This window comes from Plectrocnemia conspersa, unplaced genomic scaffold (genome assembly GCF_051122295.1).
Source record: "Plectrocnemia conspersa isolate PC_06_02 unplaced genomic scaffold, ASM5112229v1 ptg000010l, whole genome shotgun sequence".
NCBI lineage: Eukaryota > Metazoa > Arthropoda > Insecta > Trichoptera > Polycentropodidae > Plectrocnemia > Plectrocnemia conspersa.
The window spans coordinates 8,640,323-8,664,200 of record NW_028277174.1 but is presented as its reverse complement, the minus strand read 5'-3'; the positions used below and the strand labels follow the sequence as shown (position 1 = coordinate 8,664,200).

The following is a 23,878-nucleotide window of genomic DNA, read 5'->3' as shown; positions in this document are numbered from 1 at the left end:
TTTAAATATTATGTATTTTAAAATTAAAATACAATTTTATATACAGAAATCTAACCGCTTCTCGCAGCTTTTGCAAGGATTTTTTAATTATAGCAGTGGTATTTTGGTGTTGTAAACCTTTTTAAAATGCGTTTTAAAATAAATCAATGTTGCTGTCGAATTTTTTCCTAAATTTCGATCCCCTGGGTTTTACTGTATTGATAAAAACGATGAGATATTATATAAAAAAAGTTTTTATAAGCCATATTCAATATTAACTCAAAAAATTCGAAAAAATAAAGATAGCGTATTGTATTAATTTATATTATTATATTATATTATATTTTTAATTTATTTCAATCAATTCTCTAATAAATCAGGTTTGTATATATTATATTTCAGGCGTCTATTTATATAGTTGAGGACACTTTCAGAAACTATTATTATATTACAGTTAATCAAAATAGTCACGCCAGTTCAATTCGAAAGCGAAAACTAGAAATATAAAGTATATGGCAACTCTACATGCAAATTTATAATCTAGATGTTATACTATATATATTATTATAAGTGTTTTGTCGATGTCAATCGATGTTGTGTGCTTCAGCGTATGTCGACATCATCCCTGGTCATCGTGAATGTTATAACATGACAGTAGATAATATGTAATCAATCTGTGCTTGTCCTGACCTGATTGCAACACCCCCGAACCCCACATCCCAAATATGTGCTTGCATTATGGCCGATTAAAAAACATTTAACACTTGCATAACGAAAACACAACCCTTCTCTTCTTTTATTTTATTTTTATTTTTCTTTATTTTATTTTATTTTGCGTTTCGTTTTTTTTCGTATTATTTTACAGAGATGGGCGGAACCGGCACTAGACCCTTCGGTCAACCATTATGCTTCGTGCAAGACGAAGAAGAACCCCAAGTCCCAGTTAAAACCAAAAAACAGTTCAAAAAGAGCGTCAGCAGCGTTAAATAATTATTTTTTATAAACCCGTTTTTTTGTCCCCGTGTTATTTATTGGAGAGCGACGAAAAGTCATTTTCCCGGAATCTGCCCATAAAATCCGTCACCCACCTGAATACAAGCAAAAATAAAATAATCGACACACCCCTGACTATTTTCCATTAATAACAGAAATCAGTGAGTCTTTAAAAATATCAATTTCATGTAGATGACGGATTTATCAAGCGATACTGCGACTTTTCGACACTCTCTTATTGTTATTATTATGAATATTATTTATTTATCCCTCGTGTATATTTTTTACCCCGGACAATAATTGCTCAGCTGGATATATAGAAATATGTTATTTAAAATATATATCATGTCCTGTCATCTGTGATAATTGTAAACTGAATACTTTAAATAAAGGTTATTTATTTTATATTATATTTTCTTAATCACGTCATAACACAATTATTATTATATAATTATTATTATATTTAAACAGTAAGTACTGGCATGATACCCTTGAGTGATTTTTGCACATTTTCTATTTAAAAGTAATTAAATTTGCATGGTCGCTTTTTATTAAAAAAATATTTATGATACTAACGTTGTTTATTTTTGCGAATTCTTCCTCTCACTGACTTGAATTTCACCCTTTTTTTATTTAATACCTAATGAGGGAGGCCTTACGTACTCTTGTCTTTACTATTTTATAATTTATATAATTTCTTATAATACAAAACGTGGAAGACATGGTCATCATCGTGTGTTATATCGCTCTGTTCAGGTAGCACAATGAAGAGTTCCACCAGCGCTCTAATATTACGACAGTCCGAGAGCGCCAGTCCTATTGCTGGTATTTTCCTACGATTTTATTTTCTCTAATCTATTCCAGAATGATCATTTAGTTAGATAATCAACCGAAGAATTTGTTCGGTTCTTCACTTATCGATTTTTAACTGCAGAATTAAAAACAAGACACATTTTCTAAAAGTTTTGCGTATTTTCCAAGTCTTTCAGAAAATGTGTGTTTTTCAAAGCAATCCATTCTGCACTTACTCAATATTTAGAACACCTCTTAACCAACATCTTATCACCATTGACCGGACATATAAGATATAAGAATGAGTAGCTTCAATCATTAATAATTGAATAAATAAATCTAGTTTTTTAAGAATATTTTATATTACACTTTTTAGTTTATTTCACTTTTACTATAATTACATTACACTATACTTATTAGACAATGAAATGTTGGATTATTGAATATCATTTAAATAAACGGAAATATTATGTTTTAGTTTATTCTTATAATCATCGATTGGATATGATTTTTTACAAAGTCCAGTTTATATTGGCAAGCCACTTAAAAGTATGTGATTATTTTATTATTTATTTATAGAAAATACCACATAGTGAAAAATGAACTAATATTAGAATAAGATTTGCTTTTCTAAATAATATTAAATGAAAAACTAACAATTCCTATATGAAAACCGTGTACTTTTCTGGTTACGGAAGCCATTTTTTGATACAATTTTGCTTTAGGTTAGTTACGGTTATATTCATAATCTCTTGTGGGAATTATTTTTATTACGAGATTTTGGCCATTTTAAATATGAAAAAACTTCATCAAGTTTAACCAAAAATAAGTAGTAAAAACCACTTCAGAAAAAGCGTCTTTTTTATTTCAGATTCGACTTCGTATTTTTTTTCACGAATTTGTTTATATAAAACTCATTATTTCTACTTAAAAAAATCTATCACTATTATTTGAGCTCAAACTTTTTTATCTAAGCAAAAATTTTGATTGTATCAAAAAGTTTTAAATAGAAAATTGCTGAATTATAAACTACATTGCCTTAATAAAAATTAGCGTGTAATGCTATATTATATATAAATCATTTAATTTATATTATATTATTAGTTTAAGTAACAGTTATATTTAGTAGCTTATTTTATAGATATAATAATACCTAACTAATAATTAAGAAACTATAACTATGAAACATATAAATTAACGAACTTATGCACGCAAATTTGAGCAGTTTTAGCCCTTTGTCTATTATTACTTATTACACAGTCAAGATTTAAAAATCAATATCGTTGACCATTTGCCCTCTTTCGCTTTCGTTTCAGATTAGAATCCAACATTTCTCATATAAAACAAACCCATACATCTATACGCTTTTTAATTCATACACTATTGTAAAATATGAACACTGTCATTAAACTTCCTGTAAATATCATCCATATCATACATTACATTACCATAACGTATTTCAAAATACTATATTTATAGATTACTTATATTTCTGTGAGAGTTTCTGCTTTTTTATCTAAATTATTTTCAAAATACCATTCAAAGTTAAACAGAAAATATTCTGCATGCAATCGCACTGATTGATTTGTCAAGGAACACTCGGATTTAAACAATCATAAGGTTGTCATTGTTTGTGAAGTTTACTTGACGTCTTATGGTGTAGTTTCGTATAAAGAGCTTTGTTTTAGATTTTTAAATACACAATACTATTTAAAACAATTTTTATTATATTATATTATATTTACAATTTTTGCTTGTGGTTATGTTTTTATTTTTATTTTTTCTTAATTAAAATACATTTTGTAGTTATATGGTATAAACGGTTCGTTGTGGGTATTGTAGCTCCACACTCTCCAAGAAGGCAGAAGTTAAACCTGAGGATGAAGAGTTTGTCCCTGGACTCTCCGGAGAGCGCAGAGCAACGCAGAAGACCAGGAGTGCGTTTGGAGAGTGCCGGGACCGGGACAGGTCCCGGGACAACACTAGGTCCCTCAGTCGCCCTCAACTCGGCACGTTTGCATTGTACGACAAAACAAAACTAAATAATGGATGTCTAAATATACTGCGTGTGCTTTGTAACCCCTGACCCACCACGAAACACTACCCTTTACACGCTTAAAACTGACCAACACACACAGTGAACATACTATGCAAAAAAATACGCGACACTATTATTCAATGAATATGGAGTTAGACGTTCAAAATCATGTGACGGAATTACTTTAACACTCGCAATTTAAATATACTTTAAAGGTAACTTTATTCATGTTTTACATTAAATGCTTGTTAAGAGCTCTAATTAAATTCAGATTTTCTGTTAAGATACGTTCCAAATTCTAAGAATCTTACAAACTCAAGTTGGATCAATATAAACTGAAAAAAGTTGAGGTGTTTCTTAAAATAGCTTCTGTTTCGATTAAAATGCTTTCACAAGCTCAAAATAATTGATAATATGGACATAAACCTAACTTTTTTCTTTGTTTTTTTAATTATTTTTTTATTTTTGTATAGCAAAAATATTTACTTTTCCATGATAACATTTTCTATACAATTTATCGACTTAAAATACTTAATAATAATTGTTATCGAACTGTATCATACCGGTTGAAAAATCAATGTAGAGTACAAAATTTAGTACAAATTAACTGAAACATATATATTCATAACCCTTCGAAAACATAATAAATTTATTACACATACTAATAGAATTTAATTTAAAAACTATAAAAACTTTTGTATTTCTTTAAATTATGGCTTGATAATCTAAACCAAAATTTTTTTTGTTGGTAACTGAAAAAAAACGAATGTAATATTAAATTTTACAAATTGTTATTGGTATAGAAAAAATATAAATAACATTAAATTCAAGTCCCTTCTATCAACGTCACTAAAAAACTCATAAAGTGAGTTTTTCTGTCTATTAATTAAAAATGTTTTATAAAAAAGCTAATGAAATTTTATAAATTCAAGCCTTGCCTGTACCAAAAGCTCATTAAATGAGTTTTCATAAAAGCAACTTTGATCTATAATATAATTTTAATAAATGATTTTTTGCATCGTCATAGTCTCACGAGATGTGTCATATTATAATATGTAGACGTTAAAAAATATTTGCTATTGTGATAAACGGTAAGCATATTTATTTTTGCACTTTTATACAAATGTTTAATTGGAAACTCATTATTTATGAGAAGTTTCAATATATAATGCATAAGATCCAAACTTATAAGCTTTATCCAAATAAAATGATAAAATAAGACAGAGATACAAATATTAATATTTTTTAAAACCTAATCATTTGCAAAAAAGTGGTTCATTTCTATTGAAATATATTGGTAATTTTGTCATAGACTTAAAATACTAAAATAATTCATATCTAATTACAGTAAGTTCTCGACTTACGCGGTTAATTCGTTCCAGAAAAATTCGCGTAAGTCGAAAATCGCGTAAGTAGAGGAATACTCATCCGATATGTATTAAATATTAATACATTCCCCCAATCATCCAAACGATACTAAAATAACTAAATGCCGTCTTCTTGTATGTATACATTAGGTTAAAATGAAAATAAAAGCATTATAAAAATTTATTCTATGTGTAAAATGTCTACATACATTATAATCTTAACTTTTTTTACAAAATAAAATGAGAAACATAAAAATAATATTTATACATATATATTCATTAAAATATCATGTCATAATGTCTATACTATTCCATTTCGATATCTTTAGGTGTTGGATTTCTTTTATCTAATAAGAAACCGTACTTATCCAGTGAAGATTGTACACTAGATCTTTTTTTCTCATAATAGATATTTTTATAACAGGAAATAGCGTCCTGGACTGCTTTATTGGCTTTCTCAAACCGATCAATGTCGGGATCTTGTGCTTTTAAACCAGCCATTCCTTGGTCTATCAAATTGAGATATTCTTTCATTTTTTGTACTCAAATTCTTTTGTTTCTTTGACTTCCTCCTCCGAATCACCGCCGTTGTTTCTATATTCTTCAAGTTCTATTAAATCTTCATCGTTTAATTCCACTCTATGACTTTCTAACAATTCAATGAAATCATTTTCATTTAGATTTAAATTTAATTGGTTTGTCATTTCAACAAGATCATTAATTATGTTATCTTCCTGCACTTCAACAACTTCAAAAAATTGAGGAGTAAGCTTCTTCCAAACGTTTTTCATGGTAGACTTTGCAATTTCATTCCAGGCAACACCAATATTTTTAACAGCTTCATAAATATTGTGTGAGTGATATACTGTTTTGCCCTTCAGTTACCTTTATGGCATTTCTAAAAGTTGTCCTTAAGTAATATTTTTTAAAGCTTTGTATTAGACCTTGATTCATAGGTTGTATAATATTATAGAGGTCGTATTTGGGGGCAAAAATGCTATTTTGATATGTTCGTGATCACACGGTGGATGTCCCGGTGCATTATCAACCAGGAACAAAAATTTACGCGCAAATCTATATCAACATCGATATTATAACAAATTTTAAATTTTCGAAATTTTTAACCGCGTAACTACGAATCCGCGTAAGTAGATACCGCGTAACTCGAGAACCTACTGTATATGAAACTGATTTAAAGAGCAATGAAATTATTTCAAAACTTTCTACATATACAAATTTCATTATACAAACATAAATTTAAACTGATATAAATGGCTTCAATTTATCTATTTTAGTCAGATTTTTTATTTTATTTTTTATATCATATATATAGATACACCAATATGCTGTAATATATCACTGAAACACTTATTAAATGAGCTTTCACTTAGGCAAACTTCATATACAATATATATTTATGTAGAACTCAAAAAATTTGCAAGAATCTATTGATATATAATTTTACAGAATATAAAAGTACTTTAAATAATCTTTTATTAACTATTGTTTTTAACATCAACATCGTATAAGATACACTTTTACAGTGCTTTTTTAAAATGTTTTTCTTAACGAATAAACCATATCTTATATATTATGATATTAGTCAAAATATAAGCACTAATTTTTAGGACATGTAAAGCACTACTGTAAAAATATTAGGTGAGTAATTCCGTCATCCAGCTCCAACGCAAAAAAATACCGAAATACTGTCCCGAATTTTCTTGAATGCTGAAATGCTCGCTTTTAATATCAATAAAATAAAATTTTCAAGCTTTGCAAAAACGAGTTCACTTAAAAAATACAAATCTCTAACTTTGAATTGCTTATAGATTGCATATTTTTAATCAAATATTTTAAAACTAATTTTCAAATCTTACTAATACTATCCAAAATAAAATCAGCATGTCGTGTTACAGATCAAAGGATGCACCTGACTGTACTGTTTCCCTGTGTGACTCACCCTGTCTTACTTAATTGAAATATTTTTCAGGATATCCGGATATGCACCACCTACCCAATGTTTTACTTTTAATATAAAAATGCACATTTTAACACTATAACATCTATATTTTAATATTTTATTTATTTTTTTATTCATTTTATTAGGTGCTAACACTGAAATGGCCTTGCATGCTAGAGCATTTAGACAAGCGCTTTACAACAAAGCAAATTCTAAATCTCAATCAAGTACGACTCTCTTCCTTATTCTATAAATTAATTTAGCATTTGATAGTACAATTATTAGTTTAGATGTTAACGTAAGTATGGAAAATACATTATATTTTACAATGGAAAAGTTAATAGAAACTTAAGTCAAGTTTAATGCATGTACTTTTGTTTCCAGCGCCTTCCAGTCCAGTACACAATAGAAGGCTTTTAAGTGCTAGAAATATGAGAATGAGTAGCGTCGAGCTGCCGGATGATCACGAGAAGAGCCTTTCTTCGGCTAGCACCAGTCCCTGTCCATCTCCGGTAAAGCAGGTATGAATTACACACAAAATAAACTTCAGTTTACTTCAATAAAAAAATATTTGTCCATTTACAGAAATCTCACCGATTGCTTCCGACAAATTTGTACGTGATTTTATATAACTTCAACTCTCGTCACCAAGACGAGCTTGACCTGAAGGCTGGTTACAAGGTCACTGTAATAGATACTTCCAATCCGGACTGGTGGAAAGGAAAATGCTTTGGCAGGGTAGGATACTTTCCGTCTAAATATTGTACTAGATTGCAAGCGGGCGAAAAACCTTTGCAAGTCACTCACAACTTACAGGTAAGCTCTTCTTCTTTAATATATTAACTTTAAATAACAATAATTAATCGCTATTGTATATCTTACTTAATAGGTACAGGTAATAACTTACCTTAAAAAAATAGTCTTAATTTTTAAATGAAGTAATTTATTCGGGATAATATTTCGATACATATATGATTGTTTTATATACTTGAAGCCACAAGTATTAACTTCATAAATTATTAGTTAATCCTAAAGAATAGAGTATCATCAAAAATTGTCATGTCCTCGTAGCGTTGTCTGCGGGTAAATGATCTATTTGTGTCCGAAGCAGGCTGAACTTTGAAGTTGAGCTAGGGTTGGCGTGAAGAGGGAAGCGGCTGCTTTCGCGGTCTTTTTCTCTGTCTCGATTGTCAGCCTTGTTCCAATTGGTTTTGAGTTCGTACAAACCTCGTTTTAAGTGAAAGTTCTTTATGTTGTTTTTGTAGTATATACAGATTTTAGCACTGTGTATATGCATTTATACACATAGCAAATCTGGGGTAGATATTATTTATATTTTTTTATTACTGGATCATTTTTATTGTGTGAACGGTAAATATTTTGTACTAGTGTGAGATTTGGCAAACTCGGTACCAGTTGTTTCATACATTTATAAATGAAATTGAACTTGCATTTTTATTAGCATCCGCAATATTTAGCTAATAAAATTGGCTAATCCTGTAATTGTTATATGCAGTATACATAACAAGCGCAAAAACGCGTCGTAAAACTGGTGAATTTATGGCGCTTTTAACGCGTTATAAAAGTTTTTGGTTTCACAGTATATTTAATGAAGGCTTTTACCCTGCCACCAATTTTTTTTTTAATACATATAAGATATTCCTTATGTGCTGTATTAACTCATTATTAAACAATTTTCAATATCAGATTGTACGACCTGGCTCGAGTTTAATTAATTATAGCGATATTCATCCGTGAGATTAGGAAAATCTAGGAAAACCTTACAAAACAATTATCTATAGAAGGCGATTCTATCGATTTATTTGGATTCCTTTCTCTTTGAATAAAAGCTTCATTTATCAATTATAATATCAACTGATTTTTTATTTATTTATACGTATATTTTTTTAATTTGATTTAAAAATTATGCAATCATACTTTTAGTGACGTTGGAGTTGTAAATTATTTGTTTTAATTTTTTATAAATAAAAGTATTTATAGTTGGTTACGTGCTACTGTTGCAAATTATATGAGAGATTTGTGGACTAGGCGCAGCTGGTTTTATCGCCAGATGAATGTGTTGCCATCGTCACCGCCACCTTAGTGTTGCTAGTGTGCCGCCTAGCTTGTGGCCAAGTTAATCGGCCTCCACATAATTTTTATTAAAATATGTGGTTAGCCAATTTACACATGTACTCCACGTCTCAAAAGTATAGACCAAACATACAGATTATCATAACTTATAGTAATTCTTCTAGGCTCTATAATCAGCAAGATATGTTTACATTATTTAAACATTAAATTATTATGTTATGTAAATGCTGCTACATAACTATATAAATATTTTTTCTTGAATCATAGATAAAGATAATAATCAAAATATATAATAGGTTTCAGACGGCGACAATGGACTAATGCTTCTTCGAGATCAAATCGTCATCCAAGTAGGAGAAGAAGTCGACGGTATGGTGATGATCCGCTCCGGCGATAACCGCCAGGGAGTCTGTCCTTTGAAGTTTTTGCAAGAGGTGTGACATGACACTGGGCACGACTTGGAATTTCAGCCCCCTTCCTCAAACACGATGGTTGTCCCAGTGACCATCGAATGCAACCCGCTGAACTTAGAAGATAGCGTATTTACTTGTCAACCCTCCACCCCTAGTTCGGAGAGTAACTCGAAGATATCGGACACAGTCATAGGAAACTTGAAGAACTCCACGCCTGTCGTAACACACTACCCACTGCAAACCTACAACCCACCCCCTAGGTCGCACGTGTTCAATCTAGAGAGTTGTCTAGCCAAGTATAGAAAGCCTAAGATTTTTGATTATTCAGGACCTTCGAGGCACTACAGTTTCAATTCTGGAAATTTGAACTCATTCTGCGGCAACAGGGGTATATTATCTTCTTATTTCGCATCTCGCATCCACCAATCGGATAAAAGTCGAACCAGTCAAATCGTCCAGGAGCGTTTTTCGCGCGTGGACATCAACAAGTCTGAGTACACAACCGAGACACAAGAAATCATCAAAAAGTCTACTTACAAGACGGACAGGAAGAGCTTTAAAAAATTGCCCATCCTGTCCTCTGCCAGACCTCTCGGTTTGAACTTTTCGACGCCGAAAAGAATGGTGAGCATGATCGGTCATAGGAAGATATCCAATTCTCAGGAGAGACCCTTGCTCATGGGTTACCAGACTGATCCTGACGAATATGAGCACGCATCTTTTGAAATCATTCCGAACAAGAACGGGCTGAAGATATCTCCAGTCACAGCATCCACCCACGCCAACAACTTTAATACCAAATATTCGTCAAGAAACAAATTCACGTCTCATTCAAGACCACTTCTATTTATGAAACCATAAAAAGCACAACTGATATTGTTACATCTATCATGATTTTTCTATAAAAAAAAATTGGGTACATTAGTGTTTCTAAGCGACAATTATATGTGTAGATAATTCAGATAAAAATTAAATTAAAAATTCAAACAAAAACGAAATATTAAAGATTTTTATATGTATTTATATGCATATATATATTTGGTTAATATTGTAAAAAAAGCAGTTATTTTCTACATATGCATATAATCTAAATTTTACCACCACCCATTTTTACCAGCAGTATTTATATATTGTCAGTTCCTATACTACTTAAAATTGAATGTATTCAATTGCACGTTATTATTATATTTTTATTCCAAAAATATTATTAAATATATTTATATGTAAATTAACTATTACACTTATAATTCACGGAGCTTATATGTATATTTTACATTATTTATGTATGTACGTATGATATGATGTACATGTACAGAATGAGCAAAAAAAGCATATCTCCTGAGCAAAATAAAATTTAAAAAGTTGTTTTAGAAGGTATGATTTTTTATTTTTGTTCATCCTGTATTTATGTACATATTATATTTATTATTAAAAAAATGTGTAATTTGATTTAGATTAATTATAGTTACAGGTATGTGCAAAACGCTTGCTGAATAGAACTTTACCCGTTTTAGAAGTATGATAACTATATAAATGTAATGAGAGTAATATCATTAAATTGTCGGGACCGAATTTTGCCTAATATGATCCTTATGAAATTTTTTCATACTATGTGTATTGTATTTATAGCAGTCTGTTATATGATAGCAATTGAAAAAATAACATTTATTACTAATTTAGTCGTTATATTTTTTATTTTATAAATAATTTATTAGCTGAGATTATTTCATGCGAGACGTAAAATTATAAACTAGTTTTAAACCGATTGTAAAATTACAAATAGCCCTTTAACTTGCCGATAAAAATCATTAAATGCATTTTATTTTATTTATTAGGTATGACCTATCCGTCCTAAAAAAGTATTAAAAATTAAATTTTAAAATAATTTACGATACGAATATATAAAAAATACACACAGATGTCACTGCTGTTTAGATACCCAAAAAACGCACCACCAATATTATTTGTTTGTTTATTATAAATATTTATTATTATGGATTAACCTAAATATTCATAGAGGTAAACCCCTTAAAGCGCTAAAATGTAAGAAATTAGTGTATTGTAACGATGGTTTATATTACAAACGTACTGATCTCATAATGCATAAAGACAGATTGTTGTAAATGACGTAAAATTTCTTATATATGTATATTTATAAAAATTGGCGAATCCAATATTTCATATGCGAGAAATATAAACAGTAAAAATGTGGTATCAAGTCTTTTTAGCGAGGAATTGTGTAAAAATGCAAATTATTATTATGTATGCAAAGCAATTCTTGATTGAATTTGGATTCCAGCATTTTGAAGAAAAAAACAGGAATGTGTGTATATTCTTTATATACTATATATATTTGTGTCAGCGTGCTTATAAATATTTTTTTATGGTTTACATAAAATATAAAAATAAATATTGATACTATTGACCGCACAATGGGGCGTTTTAAGGCACTTGGGACTGATAATATTTACATAAAATTCTTTATGTAATATTTATATTTGAAGTTTTAAAATCAATCGTAACAAAATATTTTACACTATGGCCATGAAATGGTTGGATAAAAAATTATATAATATATTTCTTACTGTATACATAACCATAGTTCAATTTGCGAAACATAGCCGATGTATTGTATTTTATGTGTGTTTAATTGTTCGTCGGCAAGATTCGCAATGTGAACTATTTGTGTAAAAATAAAAATAAGCATTCAAACATTGCCAAAGTATTAAAAAAATATTTATATAAAAGATTTTTTTCATATGAATATATAATAATAAAACAGCATATAAAATTTGACATTGCCGTCGAACTATATAATACGTCACGTTAAAAACAACTAAAAATAATAAAATAAAACAATATTAAACGAAAATAATGTAATTTGAAAGAAATCATATTAGAATTTTCACGAAAAGAAAATAAATAAGCAAAGTGTAAACGTATGTAATTATTTTGTGTAAACGTTTTACTTTCTATCGACAGTTAAACAATGCACGGCTTTTCACCTTTATTTACAATTAAATGTTTTAAAGCGGTGCTCAGACCGCGTAAGAATTATATTTTTATTGCATTTATTTAATATTTATAAAAAAATTATATGTATACATATTTCGTCCGAAGGGATTGTTATAAAAATTGTGATTGTCAAACATGTTCCTCTTCTGATACATTCTCCAAAGTCCGTATAAAATTTATTTTTTATTAATTACTTTGCTTTTTTTAATAATTAAACAATTTAACGCGTTTATTTTTAGATTTTCGGTCTAAATCATTTATAAATTTTAGGAGCGTTAATCGTGAGATTCGGAAGGTGCTTAATAGTGAAAGGTTTGATTATAAATGTTTTTGATATTATCAAACAAATATATATTATTATTATAATATTTATTTAAATAAAAAATAACATTATAGAAACGTGTCCACCCAATTAATATAATAGAAGCTGTTAAAAAAGTATATAGTAAAACATATTCTATATATATATACATACAAATAAAATTTATGTATTGTGAAAATAGTGTTGTTAACTATCATCATTATTAATTCTATTGTGTTTATTTTAATTGCAATTATTATCTAAATGAAAGTATATATAATGTGTTATGAAGAAAATTATGTTGTTTTATGCACTGTGTACCGATCAATGACATGGTGGTAGAAATAGATTAATTATATAAAAAGATGTAACTAAAAATCTCATTGTAAACTGCACCAAATAAATGAATATTTTAAAAGAGGCGTTTCATTTTTATAACACATAAAACCATACAGATAAAATTTACTCTGAATAAACATTTTTAAGCATTATTTTATTAAAAAATATTTGACATAAAACACAACCTTTACAGAAGAGCAAAAAACATTTGTTACACAGTATTATAAAATAATAATAAAAATATCAAAATGTACGATAAAAATATTAAAACAAAAGACAAATATAAAAAAATAATAGTTGTACAACCATTCATTTTTCAAACTATTTTTAGAATCAATAAAAAAATCTTTAACGTATTTTTACTATAAAGATTTATTTTAACTTTTTATATTTTATTACAAATCTGGCACACCTAAAATTGATTTATAGTTTTCCGATATTAGTGATGTAACTTTTGCAGCCAGTTATACGTCGAAAAAGTTGATAACAGTTAATCGTACAAAATATATATATATATATAATCTACTGAAAATGTGTACAGAAAAATATAGATGTAAGTATCATGCGGCGGGGTTCGTCGGTTCGAGAGTCTTTCTTATGGTCGTCGATGATTCGATTGGTGTGTGATATGGTGCGTGTTTTACATCCGTCGAGTGATTGATGACGGAATGAAATTTCACATATTTTATAATTGTCCTTCGACAAAGCTTGGACGAGTAGCAGATAAATATTTGAAAATACGTCGTATAAACGAATTTTGAAAAGACAGTTAAAAAGGTTTGTCTTTCAAATTATTGTCGCTTTCATATTTATATTGGTTATTTCTAAATACCTCACATGATAATTCATACATTTAATAAATATCTGACTTATTAATTCTGAAACATTAAAATTGAACAAACATTTTGCTAAGCTTAGGAAATAAATAGCATGCAATAGCAATGTCAATCCGTTGCATCTTAGTGGCGTGTAGACAGGTCTATATCCATAAATCATCAGTCTATTTCCAACTTATCCAATTATTCAATCTGTATTTTAGTATATTTGAAAAGAGGAACTTGCAATACATATGAAATGTATGCTAAAATATATTTAATATACAACGATTTTTCCGCAAATTTTGAAGCAATAGAGAATATCAGACCAACTTTTAAAGCATAGCAAAAAATAACTTCGGTGAAGAGTATTACCACGTAAAGGTAATCAATTAGCTATATATTAGATTTAATATAATGATTTCCGATTGAGCCTGTGAATTCTAGTACAAAACTATTTCAAATTCATGAGTTTTAACTTAACAAAATAAATATTTGTTTTACTTAATTGCTATTTTTCTTATAAAAAATGTAACTAAATATCGCATCTTTTATATTGCTGGCCCAAGATAAAAGCAGAAAATTCTCGGACAAACGCGCGAAATATGTTCACGCATTAAAAGTGATACTTCCTGATGACCACTTTGGCGATCGTTAACAAAGGGGTAAAAATAATAATAGTCCTTTTGCGCAGGGTACGATTGCTCTCAATGTAACTCTTCCGTCAGTTTATTTTGAATCAGAAACAAATATTGTATAATGATATTATATACATGCGGCTATGGGATTGCTGCTCCAAATAATAAAGTTGGACCAACAGTTAATATTAGTCTTCAAACTTTACCATAAAAATAAAAACCGCGGTCATATCACGAGCCACTGCAGATAAGGCCGTAATCTACAATCACACAATAGCAGGTGAATGGTAAGGCTGAAGAACCGAGTAGTTATCGACCCCGGTTGGGCGCCCGTGCGTTAACTCGAAACATTTTTACTCATCACTCTTATACCAACGAACCTTGAAGTAGACGATGGTCTGGTGCTCACATTACCAGATAAATATACATTATACGCGACCTACCACGTGCTAAAATCGTTATGAAACACTAAAAGATGCTAAAACCTCAAAATGTAGCACAAGGACAAATGGCTTTAGCTTTAAATATAATATTCCATTGTCAGCACTGACAAATCATTATGTTAAATACACATCTTTTAACATTTAAATTTTTTAATATGTGTTTTTACATTTTTTTAGTTTGCGCCAACCCTAATTGAACGTGTTCACATACTTGCACAAGCAGATGTGTTTCAAAAATGAAGGTACGATGCGACAATCTTACTATGCTCTACCACACCCTTGTGTATTGATTTCCGTATAAGTTAAAAAAAGGTTCTGAAACACCTGCTCATGTTATAAATTATTTATTTTTCGTGCATTTACGGTAAAAAATCACTTATTTATTTGCTTATAATAAATTGTAGTAATAAGAATACTTTTTAAAATATTTTCGCAATTGTACGAATACACATTTATGAAAATGCAAATAAAACGGAGAACATCTCTGTTTGACTATTGAGTTAAATACAGGGCTGTCTACAACAATTTTAATATAAATATCAATATATGTATAATATGTACATCATAACACCTTTCCCATTTTAGTCATTTGTAATCGATGTTTATTTGGCATGGAATTATGTATGTGCAATACATGCATATACAAAGAACTTGAAACGAGCTTTTACTTGATGTATTTTTTCAATATTATTATATTTCGAGATAATATTTTTTTAATATTTCGATGCTTTCTTATGGGGGAATTATATTTTTTTATCAAAGAACTTTTTTCTGCAACAGTCAATAACGAACATTTGAGAATGTAATTAAAATTATCTGTTTTCTAACCAAACTTTTATATTGCAATTAAATATGTTGAACAAGTATGCGAACTATTGTTATGGACCCTTGCTGAAAATCTCAATGCGTTTAGTTTAATCCATCTATTGTCACTTGTGGTCCGCACCAGTCAACATGAATAGAGTCTTCGAGGGTCGTAACGTTGATATTTATGGCGTCCTGTTTGATGCGCGTCAGTTGGTATTGGTCATATTGCTACGTGTAGGAACAAAAATGTTTCGTTTGCTAAGTGTATAAACAAAAATATTTTAAAACATAGTGTAATATCGAAATGCAAACAAACTATGGAGCAATATGTGAGATGTGATGTCTGTCTGTACTTATTCTTTCGCTAATTTTCCCGTGATATATAAGTTGGCTAAGTTTGTATTTTAGACTTGACCTAATGAAAGTTTTAAAACTATAGTTAGTTTTAGAACTTTCATTAGTATAGGTTTGAACAGCAAATAGACGTTTCGCAACTGTCAAACTGAGTTTCATTGACGTTTTATAGCAGCATATTAGCGCCTATCAGTTAAATTATATTTTCTCCTAGTAGAAATATATATCTACTGGTGAAAATATATTTGGACTTCACCAGTGACATAATAAATTTACTGAAAAATACACATTCACTGCATTTCATATAAATAAATAATGATAAGTATGTAAATATATATATATATATATATATATATATATATATATATATATATATATATATATATATATATATATATATATATATATATATATATATATATATATATATATATATATATATATATATATATATATATATATATATATATATATATATATATATATATATATATATATATATATATATATATATATATATATATATATATATATATATATATATATATATATATATATATATACTTTTATTTCTTGTCTCATTTTATTTCTTATCTCAAACAACTGTAGTTTAGTTCAAATTTATTATTTGAAGGCGATTTTTATTTTTTTTTATAAATATATTCTAGTTATGATTTTTTTTCTTTCGCATGCAATAAATATGTTTAACAATGAACCTTAAGTGTACAACGGAAAATTAAATAAATTATTTAAAAAAAAAAAATATTATTCATCTGTGTGTGCCAAGCACTTCGCACACGCCACGAGTCGGCCCTGCATTTAAATAATTAAAAGTTATTTAATAATTAATTAATTAAGAAAAGTGAAACGCGTGTGTGGCAACCCTGCCGCCTGCTGCGGTATGCAGCCAGCCTAGCGGGGGCCGGGTTAAGCTGGACGCCAGCACACTCGCGAGTCCAGCGCAAGCCGGCCCCGCGCGAGCACAGTGTACAGCGGCACACCGCTCGCTTTTTTCCCAGATGGCAACATCGGAATGCCTCGCATTCCTCGCGTGCCCGGCGTCACGGACTCAAATGTCAAAGCGCGTTAATTGATCGGCGGCGCGCCGAGAGAGCGGACGCGTCGCCGCGTACTGTTCGTTTTTACTTTTGGCCGGTATCGATCCGGGCCCAGTCGCGCGCATTCCGGTCGGCACCATACCTCGACGCGATCGATAAGGTACGTACAGTGTGCGTTTCTATAGCGATCTTTCGCTTTCGTTCGTAAACAAATACATAACAACATAACCTCGAATCGCGCGAGGGGACGCTGTTTACTGCTCCTGCTTCTTTTGTACCCGAAATGTGTGCGGCAGCTGCGAGACCGAATTTTCTCCACCGATTAATTGTCGTTTGCCATTTTTTTCGTATGCAACAAAACAATGCGATCGAAACGCCGTGACGCAATTTGTGTGGCATCGATTTTCGATACTTCCTTTTAAAAACCTGAAATCTCACAATTTTAACAAAAATACATATAATAATATAAAAACATTCTATGGACGGGTGTGTTGATTTTGCATGCCATTTTTTTTATGAATCTCTAAGGAAAATGTTCGACTGAAGGATAGGAAATATCGATAGATTTATGTGCAAAATTTAGTTTTTAATTTTTTAATAGTCGTAATTTAAATGAGCAATATATAAAATAGTTGTTCCATAAAACGTATTGTTGTGCGCTACTGTTGAACAGATTATGTGCGTGCCAGTATTGGTCAGATCAGTGAACACCCTATGAATGCAACGAATCCTTTTTCAAAGAGAAAATCCAAAGATTTGCCTTACATAAATGCACAAACAATTCCCTATTTAAAACGAACCAATATATTCACAAGCTAAATAATTCCAATAAATTAATATTAAAAAAGATTCAATAAATTATATGTCGTTCTTTGAGTTGTCACTTTTTTTAACCTATAACCAGTGATGTAGTTCTAATAAGTTCAGTTTATACGAACCTGGAGACGAATATCCTAGTTATTTTATTTGTTGCGCTATAGCTAAGTTGCGCAGTGTACTGTTTAAATATGTGCTGTCGGTGACCATTCAATTAAGCTAAATTAAATTTTACCAGATCTTCTATAATCGTACCGGAACGCGTTCCGGTCATGGAAAAAAGTACCCACTACACAATGAAACCGCATTCTATTATAGTTTCTAGATAAGCAACTGTTGGTCTTCTTAACAATCTCATAGTTAAAACACGTGTTATTCGAGTGCAAAAAAGTGCGAGGTGCATTGCGACTAGGAATTGCAATGATACCGGTATTACCGAGAGAGAAAACAGTCGATACCGGTAATAATAATAATTAGTATCGCTCGCATGTTTCACCATGTTTATTGATTAGCAAAACCCCCCGTCAATTATCGTTTCGATATATTAAATGTTTACAATGTTTGCATCCAGCACAGGTAATTATGCTTTGTAGAATTTTTTCATTGCTTTTTTTATTTCACCACAATTAAATTACGACTATACCTATTTGTCATGTTTAGTGTCTTTAAACGTCGCTAAGTCGGCTTATCTGATAGCTGCCATTCATTCAAAGGCAAACTGAATGCTTTATTGCTAAGTTTATGCTGTAATATATAATTTTGAGTAAAAATCCAAGTATTCGAGAGTCTGAACATTTTCTTTGAAGATATTAAATGAATATGTAATAGATTTTTTTTGTGTTTTATATATTTTTTTGAAATACAATGAACAAACAGGTCAAATTTCGATTATGACCATTTTTCTGTTTGAACATTTTATCCATTTATGAACATTTCATGTTTCAAACAATAAGAAGCGTTTAAACAATTTTCCTTACATTCGGGTACTTCTAAAAATACTTTTTACGCGGATAATTTATTGTGTTATCTACGAGTATCAATAATAATCAAGAAGACGACTGTGTATAAAAACTTTTTTGATACTTTCATTAATTTTTTACAATGTCGAAAAAAATATTTTTAAAAATGCAGGCAAATTTTAAACATCATATTTGACAAAATATCGTCATTCATAGACCGCTTCTAGATGTATGTCTCCTAAGTTTTTATACTAGGGGCTAGAGCACCACTAGTCAATTAATTCCAATAAAATATATTCCTATAACTCATATCTTATCAGTTACGTTTATCTGGAAAAAACCTTATGAAAACGGGGTGCGTACAAAATTGTAAACCAGTTTTTCAAAATACGACATACATATGCTTTTCTATGAACAGATTGACGTGATTGATGATTGTGATATTTATGTTATTAAAATGTGATTTATTTATATATTTATTTTCGAATGATTTATCTCTCGTATATTTATTTATTTCTGCTCATATTAAACGTTAATTAAATTTAAGTTATATATGTTTATGTAAATATTATAGAATAAAAAGTTCGAATCCAATATGGACACTAGTGTTTTTCAATTTTTATCGTGATTATAATGTACATACAATTACGATCGATTTATACAAATCAGGTTTTCCTAGATTTTTCTATTCTCACGGATGAATATCTTGATGATTAAATAAAATTAAATTGCGCTATGTATATATAGTAATATCTATTAATTTCTAACTTTAAGAATAGTTTGTCAATGATTTACATCATTTGGTTCATATTTCATATATAATTATAAAAACTGTGGTAAAAAAATCTCAAGTGACTCCAATCTAAAAGAAGATAAATTGATAGATCTATTATCTATATGTTGGAAATTATTATTTTATATATCCAATCTCCTTTTGATATAACCAATCTTTCGACATTTAATAAGAATGTGATAAAATCTTTCAAAATTAATAAATAAAACTTAAATTTGTTGTTTGTGATTAGAAATATTTAAAACATACTCTAAAGCGCCGCAAAGATCAAGTCTTTATCCACTACTGTGTCTTCTGTTTATAGATGACATAAACACAGTAATAGTTCATTTGCGGTTTTTATTATATATTCATGATTTTAAAATAAACAATTTATTATCTATGTCATGTGTTTTTCTAGAAACATAGACCTACCTTTTCGGAGGAATTATTCTCAAAAAAGTATAAATAATCTACAAATGATGTTGGCTTGCTTAATGATAACTATTACGAAATCAAAACATATAATACTTTATATTATATATATTCTAGTGTTTATGTTGAAAAATCTAAGGCACCTTAACAATTATATGACACATTCATCCTAGACATAGAATATGGATTGATAATATAGAATTCCAGTATTTATTAAGAATGTTTGAGCATGTTACTCTTAGAAATTTGGCACTTGTTTTGACTCATCTTTGGGAATTAAAATACATTTTTAGATTTCCATTTAGCGACAGCAATTCGATTGGTGAAAGTAGTATATACATATATATTTCATAGTTCATATAGGAGTGCAAGCCCTTTTGTTTTGCAGTCTTTTTCTGTATCAGCTAGCACGTTTTATTGACTAGGTTTGTCTTCAATATTTTGTTGTTCCTCTTTAAAGAACTTTTGCTACCAAATCCATTAGCTTCGGCTAAATTTGCACACATTTTTTCATAACGTAACGTTGCTCAATATTTTTCTCAATTTCCAATGTAACGAGGAATTATAATACAACCTTGCAAAAACAGAGGTAGCGCAGCACTTCAAAAGATTGAGTTGTCTTTCTACTTAAAATAAATAAAATACATAACACCTAAAATTGTACTATAATAATATTTTTTATGGAATGTAAACATTTACCACTTGCCATTGAAACCATACGCACAAATTGTAACACACATAATTGTGCAAGAGATAAATCACGTTTGTTTTTATATCAAATACGAAAGATAAAACGCGATAAACAAACATGATTGATAAGACTCCCGGTGACGTTATTAACACACAATCGATAAATTTTGTTCATATGAATGTGTTCTTATTAACTGATTGAGATAGATGAAGTCTAGACTAACATTAACATAAAGCTATAAATCATATATTAACCCTTTGCTCTTTGAAAGCGTGTTATTCGTTATTTGTTTACCTCTCATATTGGATCATTGACCAAACGCTTATCTCTCATTGGACGCCGCATGTCATACTTTGCAATTTGATATTGAATTGGCATGTTTTGTTTTCCAGGCGACAATGAAGAATTGGTGTATATACTATGTCATTTGTATGTTAAGCGCGATTTTGGCACATATCCTAGGCCAGTGGTCGGCAAACTTATTGGCCGAAGAGCCAAATATGTACATTACAACGATTAAAAAAGTTCTGAGAGCCAAATCTGTTTTTTAATTTAGTAAACCTTTATTATAATTTTAGACCTTCATTAAATTACGGGTTCTTGGCGATGCTTCAGCAGGTTCGGAGAGTGAAACAATGTTTCCCTTTCAAAATCTTGAGCAAAAAGGGATAATTTGTTTTCGAATGAAATGACTTCTTCTAACATCGAAAAAATTGTGTTTCCTTTCCCTTCTAGTTTACGGTTAAGCTGATTTAGATGAGACGTAACGTCTACCATGAAATAAAAGTTTTGGATCCACTGATTCTGGATAGTGAACACCCTTCTCAAGGAGAAATGCTTCAATTTCTGGCAATAGGTACGCGAAACGTTTTAAAACGTTCACTCTTGATAACCATCGAACCTTGTTATGAAGCAGAAGATCAGCGTACTCACTCTCCATTTCAACTAAAAAATCTTTGAATTGACGATGATTAAGAGCTTTAGCTACAGTGGAGCTGATGATCGTGATCACTAATCCCATAACTTTACTAATTTCTTCCGGAAATGTCTGCGCACAAAACGCTTCTTGGTGAATAATGAAATGATAAACCAATATCTCGTGATTCATTTTTTCTTTCAAAATGGCAACAAACCCTTTTCTGACGCCGGTCATATTTTTGGCCCCGTCTGTGGAAATCGACACAATTTTATCGAGAGGAATATGATATTTATCCATACACTCCACCACAGCATTTGCAATATCCTCTCCACGCGTCTGACCTTTGAGTGGCAATAATCCCAAAAGTTCTTCTTTATGACCTAAATGAGAAATAAATCTTACAAAAAGCGAAACTTGCGCTGTATCATTTATGTCACAAGACTCGTCAACTGCTATTGATAAAGCCGAAACCAATTTCAGATCTTCGATTTGCTGGATGGTTATATTGGAACACGTTTTAATTGTTCTATCTTTCAGTGTTTTAGCTGACAGTGGTAACTCTTTAATTTTATTTAGAATATCTGCTTTGTTCTTAAAATCTCGAAATAGCTCTTCGGATGCATTGATAAAACAACTTTTTATGTATTCGCCGTCTGTGTACGGTTTCCCTCTCTTAGCAATCTCTTGACTAACAACAAAACTTGCCATATTAACATTTCTGGAGGACTGCATCCAGTTATTAAATACAGAAGTTGATGAATCACGACTCTTCTGAAGTTCCTCAACTGCTTTTTTCCTTGCATCACCGGCAGGATATTTAGTGCTAAATGACGCATGCTAACTTGTAAAGTGTATCTCAAAATTTAACTTCTTGTTGTGCGCGAATTTCTCCTTACAAATAAGACATGTCGGATGGCCATTCGAGTTTCGAATAAATGCGAAAATTGTGCCAGAGCCGCACTCAAGGAGCCAAAGAGCCGCATGCGGCTCCGGAGCCGCACTTTGCCGACCCCTGTCCTAGGCAATTCGCAGCGACAAAATATCTGGGGCAACTTTGAAGAAATGGCTATTGATGATACATATTAGAAACGTTTAATTCGAATCGAAAGGGCGGTTGCCCGAAAAAATCCCAAGATTTTTAGATCAGTGATTGTCGTCCGATACACGTTCTTTAATCATATCAATCTATATATGTAATTAGAAAACCCTTTGGCTACTTTCAAACTGTCTTGTCTAATATTTCATAACCACATCAAAATCTAAGACTATTTTACTTAATTTGATTATTCGGCTTTCAAATTTAAAACTAAATAATATAAAATTAAACACAGATAAGTCATAATCCCAACTTTAATAAGTATGGTGAATACCATATATTTGTGTGTATATCCAATTAAACTATTGTTATAAAGTACAAGTGTATGTTCTTTGAAATATAAGCATTGTTTTGTAACGCTGTACAATTTGTTATTCATCGTTTTTATTAGATTATTTGATTAACCTTCTCAAGTATAAGGTCATTATACCTCGACTGTGGCAGTATTTTAAAATTAATTCTCGCTAAAAGTTGAAATCAGATCTTATCGCAATACTGAAATTGATTACTCGTGGATAATTTTGAATCAATACTAATGAATCGATTATCAAATTTCATTTTCAAAAAGCATTTATATTCTTATTGTGTCGTTAATAAGGTTCTCAATCGCGTATGTTATCTCGAATGAAATTTGAAAAATCTTTGAATGAAACAATTTGTTTACTTAAGCAATATACACCTGAAATGCGAGCCAATGAGACGCCCCTTCTCAAATAAAAATGCTTTTACGCCTTCGAAAAATATTTGTGAGTAGACTGTTTTCAGCGGTATCTACTATGACCGA

General features: G+C 30.0%; 3 protein-coding genes across 12 annotated transcripts in view; 2 read left to right on the top strand and 1 right to left on the bottom strand.

The window, feature by feature from the left end:
* Stacl (SH3 and cysteine-rich domain-containing protein) overlaps window positions 1-13,339 on the top strand; it is a 256,042-nt gene extending 242,703 nt beyond the window's left edge. For 3 of the 10 annotated variants that reach the window (XM_088194611.1, XM_088194610.1, XM_088194608.1), the window contains one exon: window positions 845-1,377. In XM_088194611.1, coding sequence (XP_088050737.1) covers window positions 845-969 — 125 coding nt within the window. In that variant the 3' untranslated portion in view covers window positions 970-1,377. Of the gene's footprint in view, window positions 1-844; window positions 1,378-1,728; window positions 1,798-3,606; window positions 3,787-7,275; window positions 7,357-7,513; window positions 7,651-7,714; window positions 7,946-9,519 lie in introns of those variants that run through there. The other 7 variants (XM_088194601.1, XM_088194602.1, XM_088194609.1 and 4 more) reach the window with 6 other exon arrangements.
* Window positions 1-23,878, bottom strand: part of LOC148230548 (uncharacterized) — a 314,285-nt gene that overhangs the window by 74,876 nt on the left and 215,531 nt on the right. The gene's annotated exons all lie outside the window — the stretch shown is intronic.
* Window positions 17,312-23,878, top strand: part of LOC148230556 (uncharacterized) — an 85,905-nt gene continuing 79,338 nt past the window's right edge. The window contains exon 1 of the mRNA XM_088194626.1: window positions 17,312-17,566. The gene's annotated coding sequence lies outside the window, so the exon portion shown is untranslated. The remainder of the gene's footprint in view (window positions 17,567-23,878) is intronic.